The 10,719-nt window shown below is 47.7% G+C and overlaps 1 protein-coding gene across 1 annotated transcript; it reads right to left on the bottom strand.

Moving 5' to 3' along the window:
- Positions 1-153: 153 nt before the first annotated feature.
- LOC142913400 (uncharacterized) lies at positions 154-10,420 on the bottom strand. The gene is made up of 5 exons (XM_076060941.1): positions 10,189-10,420; positions 4,857-5,005; positions 2,463-2,577; positions 1,192-1,348; positions 154-386 (listed from the first exon to the last, which is right to left on the bottom strand). Exons 1-5 carry the CDS (start codon positions 10,231-10,233, stop codon positions 154-156), a joined length of 699 nt encoding a protein of 232 aa, XP_075917056.1. The 5' UTR covers positions 10,234-10,420.
- Between the last annotated feature and the right edge of the window lie 299 nt (positions 10,421-10,719).

Below are 10,719 nucleotides of genomic sequence, written 5' to 3'. Positions count from 1 at the left end.
GCCGCTCGTTGAGCATTCGCGCGCGTCCAAGACGGCGCGAACGCTGCGCGTGCCAATTCACACGCGCCAAGCTGACGGCAGAACGGAGCGCCGTAAAACCCCCGTCGTTGTGCCGTACGATGCTCCAGGGTGCCCGCAAACGTCGCCTTGCTCTCAGCAGACGCGTGACACGATCCCACGAGGCCGAGCGGGAGATGCCGCCGCGCCCGTAGGGGCATCAGACACGACTGGCGTGCGCGACTCGCGGTCGGCCGCACGTGCCTTCCAGAGGCCCTGCTCTGCCATCTCGCGCAGCAGCTGTTGCCACACTTTCTCCGTGTGCAGCAGCGGTTCTTCTTGAAGCATGCGGAGAACCCCTACGAACAGGCTCTTGTTGTCGGTCTTGCCTGCGGCCAACACAGACAGAAAGGCCACCAAGTCAAGCGTGGGAGCATACGTAAAAGACAAAAACGTAGCAATGTCACACCGTAGGGTGTAAAAACGAAGGGAACATTTACGTGAAAAAAACTTACCATTTGTGTGTGCGCGTGTGTGCGCGTGTGTAAACGTGCATCAGCTGCTGGTGAGAAAAGTGGCGTTCGTGTGCGTGTTGATCATACGTTCATGTGTGTGTCAGCTTCGAGTGAGGAATGCGGTGTTCGTGTGTGTGCGTTCCCAATGTGTACAAAATAACAACGCGCACCGTCCACTTACAGAACCTTGAGATGAAATCACATTTAGATGCACGCTACACAGATCCACATTATCTAGGAGGTGACCTCTGTGTCTAAAACCACACGTGCCTAAGAGATCAAATCACATTTAGATGCACGCTACAGAGATCCACATTATTTAGGAGGTGACCTCTGTATCTAAAACCACACGTGCCTAAGAGATCAAATCACATTTAGATGCACGCTACACAGATCCACATTATCTAGGAGGTGACCTCTCTGTGTCTAAAACCACACGTGCCTAAGAGATCAAATCACATTTAGATGCACGCTACACAGATCCACATTATCTAGAAGGTGACCTCTGTATATAAAACCACACGTGCCTAAGAGATCAAATCACATTTAGATGCACGCTACACAAATCCACATCATCTAGGAGGTGACCTCTGTATCTAAAACCACACGTGCCTGTGTTGCGGTAAGTGTGCCCACAAACCGTATGACATTGCGCCTAATGATCCCAAGGCATACTAACGGTTCATGGCCTTGAACATTTCCATGAGGAATTCAACGGTGAGGTTGACGGTGTGGCCAGAGGAGACAAGCAGGACAGCCAGGCCATGTTGCAGCGCAGCGACTGCTTCCTTTGCCTCGCCCAGCCCAGCGAGCGCCGTGCCCAGCTGATAGTAACCCTGCACACAAAGACAAAGATCCCCCCTTGGAGCCTCAACAGACTTTTGGGGAAAGTGCTGTTTTGCAAACCACCTATGAAGACCAGCGTGGCACACGAGGGGGTGGGTGGCCAGCACCATGCTGGGCTGCCCGTGTCTCCCTAAGTTGCGATTATTTACACAATGCACCAGGTACTCATTTGAGGTCGAATCGAACTCGGCGGAAGCCCAGGAACGGTTCGGATAATGGTCACTGGTGTTGGCAATGAGTGTGGGATTGTTTCCTGAAAAAAACTTTCTATGAAATTGCAGTTCATGTGGGTAGGCAAAGAATTTACCTTGTTTTTTACTTTTAATTTTACTGTGCAACACAGTATAGTAATTAATAAATACATACACTATATAGTTTATACAGTACGGTACTGTAAATTGCTCTGTTATGCTAAATTATCACCATTTCTTGAGACTCTTGGGTAGGGCTAGGCCATTTTTCGACTTACGATGGGGGGGTCGTCGTAACGCATCTCCGTCGTGAGTCGGGGACTACCCTGTACACCGGGGCAAGGGCCCAGGACAAGTGTGGATATCTCTCACGACAGTTTTAACTGTGGGTGGACGTTGAACACAGGTGGTGGGGTCGTTAAGAGCAACGCGCTAAACCGCTGAGACGCTTACTCCACACGTAACACGATCGCCTTCGCCGGGGCTGTGCCAGCCTTAGAGAAGGTGCTTGGTCGGAGCACGTGCACCAACAGCATATGCAGGTTATCTAGGAAATATTTGATACGTGTCTAGATTTTTGTCTGTCTCTGTGTGTCCCTCCCGTCTCTCTCTCTCTGTGTGTGTGTGTGTGGCTGTGTTTCCCTCAACTCCCCGTCTGCGTGACATCCCACATTGCTGTTGAGTGGGCCTATCTCTCCCTGGGGGCTGTAAAACAAATTCCGTTGGGGGGGGGCACATGATGGCACAACTTCCAAATGCATTTGAAAAGCAGTTGGCAATGCCAAAAGGATTATACCAAATATGAATTAACGTAGCATCTGACCAGCGTACATATTTACACAGACGACAATTCGCGTTGTTGACTATGATGATGACTCGTGCAAAGGTGTGGCTTGCCGCCTGCAATGAATACCTTGCACCATTGCCGGTCAGCGTCGATGGACTTGCACGACATGGTCACAGCATCTTCGAATCTCCCCAACTTGACGTAAGTCATGGCCATGTTGCAGAAGAGCAGGGAAACAACTCTGCCAGGAGTCACACGTCAGCTGTCGCTTAATGCCACGACTCGGGGTTTGTTTCACTGAAATCCACTCGCAGCGATTAATGAATGAATGTCATGATTTACAGCAAAGGTCTCTAGTTTTTTTTTTTAAAGGGCATTTACTGCCAATGCAACAGTTCATCCCACGAAAGCACAAACACCTCCTGGCATAGGCCTGGCCTACAAGGGGAAGCATTATCACCCGTTATTACATCTCGGACCCAGCTGATGCCTGTCTCTATGTGTAGTGGTTGGTGGCACTGTGCCATGAACTCAGTTACCCGGGTTCGATTCCCAGTCACGGCCACCACCAGTGACGATTATCTGAACCGGTCCTGGGCCTCTCCTAGGTCGACTCAGCCTCAAATGAGTACCTGGTGTGGTGTGTAGTAAACATCGCCACTGGGGAGACAAAGGCGGTCGGGCGTGGTGCTGGCCACCCACCCCCTCTTGTGCGGTGCCGGCTTCGTAGGTGCTCGCTAACAGCACTTGCCACTACAGTCTGCTAAGGCTACACGGGGGATCTTTGCCTTTGTATTTTGTCTTGCTGTCTCTCCTGTATCTCTGTATTCCTTTGTCTACCCTCGGTGCCTGTCTCTATTGGTAGTTCTCTTCACTTTAAGTTAATTTCACGAGTTATTTACTGTGGGTACTTTATTTAATGCAATTACACTTTGATTGTTTTTGGTCTCAGCCAAGAATGATCGGTACAAGTCTAGGCCTAGCCTAATGCATGGTAAATAAACAGTCAAAAGTGACTACTTTCTGTTAAAACAATTACTATTAAAATGTTTCGTGGTATTCATAAACAAGACGGAAGCTTGTGTTGCCTCCGAAACGTCGCGATTTCATTTTTAGTCGTTTTCATTATTTTATTTTTTTACCTAACGTGGGACTTTACCGCAAAAAAACAAAGAGCACGAATCCTTGCAGTCACGGAAAGCTTCAAATCAAATTCTAGATTTGAAGCTTTCGTGACTGCAAGGATTCATAACTCTTTTGGTTTCATTCGGTAAAGTCGCGTAGATAAAACGAAATAAGACAAAACAATTAAATCACGGACGTTTCGGAGGCAACACGAGCTTCCGTCTTCGGGTGTAAAAGTCAACGCAGAATATCTGTGTCGGGAGCACAGTTTAGAGACGACCTGGATTATATATACACAGGTTAAGGGAGGGGCTGGGATAAGTTACCCCTTTGATAGCGATCAAAGGAGCACTTGCCCTGAAACGTGAAGCAGGCGTCTTCTTTGGTTCTTTCGGTAAAGTCACGTAGAATGAGAATAAAATAATAAATTGATAAAATAAAATAACACAATAAAATTCTCACGACGTTTCGGCCACAACACAAGCGGCCTTCATCAGGTGAAGGGACGAGACTGTCTGGTAGGACAGCGCTGGAGTGAAAGAGCCACGTTCAGATCACGACTTTTAAGCTGTGTGAGAGGAAACAAAGCGCCCTCAACTTTAGCACCACGGATAGCTACGGGCCCCGTTTAGACGGACGAGTTCATCCATGGTCGGAACAGAGGAGGGGGAGAGAGACAGCTTAGAGTCGCGGCATCTCTTCAGAAAGGTGAGAGACTCGATTAGTTGAGCCTTCTTATCCCAGGCGGTTGAGGGAAGGGGGGGGTGAGGAGTCAGCAAATCAAAGTTCAAATAAAATCCCGACTCGGGATGGTTGCGCAACAAGCGCCGAGTCTCCATCGCACAACGCACAGCAGCTGCTACCTCGCGACCGCGTTCCTTGACCCTGTAACAATCTCACGTTGTGACCTCCAGCCGATCAGCGCCACCACATTGATTATTCTTCTTTGGTTCTTTCGGTAAAGTCACCACCGTCACCACGTAGAATGAGAATGAAATAATAAATTGATAAAATAAAATAACACAATAATAATATTCTAACACGACGTTTCGGCCACAACACAAGCGGCCTTCATCAGGCGAAGGGGACGAGACTGTGTCTGGTAGGACAGCGCTGTAGTGAGAATATTATTATTGTGTTATTTTATTTTATCAATTTATTATTTTATTCTCATTCTACGTGGTGGTGGTGGTGACTTTACCGAAAGAACCAAAGAAGATGAATCCTTGCAGTCACGAAAGCTTCAAATCGAAATTTAACCACGTTGATTATTATTATTGTCAACGCCGGGGCAATCCCGTGACGACGTACGCGTGTGACCAAGCTGAGATGTCACAAATTCCATTTGGAACCTGCCCGTTAGATGTCACGATATGCGTCTGCATTTGACGATACCTGCCGACAGAGGCGGAGTGGCAGAGTTGCAGGGACAGAGCCTCCTCGTAGATTTTGAGGGCTTCAAGGTAGTAGCCCATGTGAAATAAATCCTTCCCCATCCGATTCATTACGATGGAGAGCGCATCCACTTCTTCTACAAATTCAGCCTGCACACATCACCCAACACAACATCAACACATCACCTGCACACATCACCCAACACTACATCAACACATCACCTGCACACAACATCAGCACATCACCGACAAACATCACCCAACACAACATCAACACATCACCTACACACATCACCTGCACACAACATCAGTACATCACCTGCACACATCACCCAACACTACATCCGCACATCACCTGCACACAACATCAACACATCACCTACACACATCACCTGCACACATCAGTACATCACCTGCACACATCACCTGCACACATCAGTACATCACCTGCACACAACATCAACACATCACCTGCACACAACATCAGCACATCACCTACACACATCACCCAACACAACATCAACACATCACCTACACACATCACCTGCACACAACATCAGTACATCACCTGCACACATCACCCAACACTACATCAGTACATCACCTACACACATCACCTGCACACAACATCAACACATCACCTGCACACAACATCAGCACATCACCTACACACATCACCCAACACAACATCAACACATCACCTACACACATCACCTGCACACAACATCAGTACATCACCTGCACACATCACCCAACACTACATCAGTACATCACCTACACACATCACCTGCACACAACATCAACACATCACCTACACACATCACCTGCACACAACATCAGTACATCACCTACACACATCACCCAACACTACATCAGTACATCACCTACACACATCACCTGCACACAACATCAGCACATCACCTACACACATCACCTGCACACAACATCAACACATCACCTACACACATCATCCGCACACATCAGTACATCACCTACACACATCACCTGCACACAACATCAGCACATCACCTGCACACATCACCTGCACACATCAGTACATCACCTACACACATCACCAAACACTACATCACCTGCACACATCACCTGCACACATCACCCAACACAACATCACCTGAACACATCACCTACACACATCACCCAACACAACATCAGCACATCACTTGCACACAACAACATCAGCACATCACCTACACACATCAGCACATCACCTGCACACAACATCAACACATCACCTGCACACATCACCTGCACACAACAACACCAGCACACTACATCACCTACACACATCACCTACACACATCACCTACACACATCACCTACACAAATCACCAGCACACTACATCACCTGCACACTACATCACCTGCACACAACATCACCTGCACACTACATCACCTACACACTACATCACCTACACACTACATCACCTACACACTACATCACCTACACACAACATCACCTACACACAACATCACCTACACTACATCACCTGCACACAACATCACCTGCACACAACATCACCTACACACTACATCACCTACACACAACATCACCTACACACATCACCTACACACTACATCACCTACACACAACATCACCTACACTACATCACCTACACACTACATCACCTACACACATCATCACCTGCACACTACATCACCTACACACTACATCACCTACACACTACATCACCTACACACATCACCTACACACTACATCACCTGCACACTACATCACCTACACAATACATCACCTACACACTACATCACCTACACACTACATCACCTGCACACAACATCACCTGCACACTACATCACCTACACACTACATCACCTACACACAACATCACCTGCACACATCACCTGCACACTACATCACCTACACACTACATCACCTGCACACTACATCACCTGCACACTACATCACCTACACACTACATCACCTGCACACAACATCACCTACACACTACATCACCTGCACACAACATCACCTACACACTACATCACCTACACACTACATCACTACACACAACAACATCAGCACATCACCTACACACTACATCACCTACACACTACATCACCTACACACATCACCTGCACACAACACCTGCACACAACATCAACACATCACCTACACACATCACCTACACACATCACCTGCACACAACATCAACACATCACCTGCACACAACATCATCAGCACACATCACCTGCACTACATCACCTACACACATCACCTACACACTACATCACCTACACACAACATCACCTACACACTACATCACCTACACACTACATCACCTACACACATCACCTGCACACAACATCACCTACACACTACATCACCTACACACAACATCACCTACACACTACATCACCTACACACTACATCACCTACACACTACATCGCCTACACACTACATCACCTACACACAACATCACCTACACAACAACATCACCTACACACTACATCACCTACACACTACATCACCTACACACAACAACATCACCTGCACACTACATCACCTACACACTACATCACCTACACACATCACCTACACACAACATCACCTACACACTACATCACCTACACACTACATCACCTACACACATCACCTGCACACAACATCACCTACACACTACATCACCTACACACTACATCACCTACACACTACATCGCCTACACAGTACATCACCTACACACAACATCACCTACATAACAACATCACCTACACACTACATCACCTACACACTACATCACCTACACACATCACCTGCACACTACATCACCTGCACACTACATCACCTACACTACATCACCTGCACACAACATCACCTACACACTACATCACCTGCACACAACATCACCTACACACTACATCACCTACACACTACATCACTACACACAACAACATCAGCACATCACCTACACACTACATCACCTACACACTACATCACCTACACACATCACCTGCACACAACACCTGCACACAACATCAACACATCACCTACAGACATCACCTACACACATCACCTGCACACAACATCAACACATCACCTGCACACAACATCATCAGCACACATCACCTGCACTACATCACCTACACACATCACCTACACACTACATCACCTACACACAACATCACCTACACACTACATCACCTACACACTACATCACCTACACACATCACCTGCACACAACATCACCTACACACTACATCACCTACACACAACATCACCTACACACTACATCACCTACACACTACATCACCTACACACTACATCGCCTACACACTACATCACCTACACACAACATCACCTACACAACAACATCACCTACACACTACATCACCTACACACTACATCACCTACACACAACAACATCACCTGCACACTACATCACCTACACACTACATCACCTACACACATCACCTACACACAACATCACCTACACACTACATCACCTACACACTACATCACCTACACACATCACCTGCACACAACATCACCTACACACTACATCACCTACACACTACATCACCTACACACTACATCGCCTACACAGTGCATCACCTACACACAACATCACCTACATAACAACATCACCTACACACTACATCACCTACACACTACATCACCTACACACATCACCTGCACACTACATCACCTACACACATCACCTACACACAACATCACCTACACACAACATCACCTACACAACAACATCACCTACACACTACATCACCTACACACAACATCACCTACACACTACATCACCTACACACTACATCACCTACACACTACATCACCTACACACTACATCACCTACACTACATCACCTACACACTACATCGCCTACACACAACATCACCTACACACAACATCACCTACACACAACATCACCTACACACTACATCACCTACACACTACATCACCTACACACTACATCACCTACACACAACATCACCTACACACAACATCACCTACACACTACATCACCTACACACTACATCACCTACACACTACATCACCTACACACTACATCACCTACACTACATCACCTACACACTACATCGCCTACACACAACATCACCTACACACAACATCACCTACACACAACATCACCTACACACTACATCACCTACACACTACATCACCTACACACAACAACATCACCTGCACACTACATCACCTACACACTACACCTACACACTACATCACCTACACACTACATCACCTACACAATACATCACCTACACACTACATCACCTACACACTACATCACCTGCACACAACATCACCTGCACACTACATCACCTACACACTACATCACCTACACACATCACCTGCACACAACATCACCTGCACACTACATCACCTACACACTACATCACCTGCACACTACATCACCTGCACACTACATCACCTACACACTACATCACCTGCACACAACATCACCTACACACTACATCACCTGCACACAACATCACCTACACACTACATCACCTACACACTACATCACTACACCAAACAACATCAGCACATCACCTACACACTACATCACCTACACACTACATCACCTACACACATCACCTGCACACAACACCTGCACACAACATCAACACATCACCTACACACATCACCTGCACACAACATCAACACATCACCTGCACACAACATCATCAGCACACATCACCTGCACACTACATCACCTACACACATCACCTACACACATCACCTGCACACTACATCACCTACACACATTACCTACACACATCAACTACACACTACATCACCTACACACTACATCACCTGCACAATACATCACCTACACAATACATCACCTGCACACTACATCACCTACACACTACATCACCTACACACAACATCACCTACACACAACATCACCTACACTACATCACCTACACAACAACATCACCTACACAACAACATCACCTACACACAACATCACCTACACTACATCACCTACACTACATCACCTACACAACAACATCACCTACACACATCACCTACACTACATCACCTACACACTACATCACCTACACACTACATCACCTACACTACATCACCTACACAACAACATCACCTACACAACAACATCACCTACACACAACATCACCTACACTACATCACCTACACAACAACATCACCTACACAACAACATCACCTACACACAACATCACCTACACTACATCACCCACACAACAACATCACCCACACACCACACCACCGTGTGAACCACGTGGTGCACCACCACCACCCCCTCTCCTCTCTCCCCGTGTGCGCCCTCCTACCTGGCTCATCGTTGCCTGCTGACGGGTTCCGCCGATGCCAGCCATTGGCGAGGTTACACGCGAAAAACTATTCCCTCGCGTGGCGGTGCCGGCGGGCTGATAGGAGGGGGAGGTCCGACGTTTCGCGCCGCCGGGCCCGGGGTGACGCGACCCCCACGCTCGTTTGCGACCACGTGCGAGGCCTTAGCAGGGCACGTTTAGAAAACGTAGCGCGGATAAGGCGACCACGTGACAGCGAGGCTAGAATTCCGTAGAACTGATAAGCGCTGCCCCTCCCCCCGTAGACTCCTGTTAATACGCACTGTACTTTAACACGCGCAAGAGTACTGTACCTGCCCCCCTGTTACAGTCGTCCACAAACCCCCCCCAGCTTATAACCAATTTGGTTTCGCCCTCCCCCCCAGCTTGTAACCAATTTGGTTTCGCCCACCCCCCCGGCTTGAAACCAATTTGGTTTCGCCCACCCCTTAGCTAGTAACCAATTTGGTTTCGCCCACCCCCTTAGCTAGTAACCAATTTGGTTTCGCCCAC

This window comes from Petromyzon marinus, unplaced genomic scaffold (assembly GCF_048934315.1).
Source record: "Petromyzon marinus isolate PM22_M1 ecotype Great Lakes invasive population unplaced genomic scaffold, UKy_Petmar_22M1.pri1.0 PM_G_Scaffold_25, whole genome shotgun sequence".
NCBI lineage: Eukaryota > Metazoa > Chordata > Hyperoartia > Petromyzontiformes > Petromyzontidae > Petromyzon > Petromyzon marinus.
Note: the sequence above shows the minus strand (reverse complement) of the source record. Positions and strands in the feature narration are given on the sequence as shown.

Coding starts and splice junctions, on each gene's coding strand:
- LOC142913400 (XM_076060941.1), bottom strand. CDS start 10,233: ATGGCTGGCATCGGCGGAACCCGTCAGCAGGCAACGATGAGCCAG. Junction 5,006..10,188: donor AGCAGGCAACGATGAGCCAG/GTAGGAGGGCGC, acceptor TGATGTGTGCAG/GCTGAATTTGTAGAAGAAGT. Junction 2,578..4,856: donor CACTCCGCCTCTGTCGGCAG/GTATCGTCAAAT, acceptor GACTCCTGGCAG/AGTTGTTTCCCTGCTCTTCT.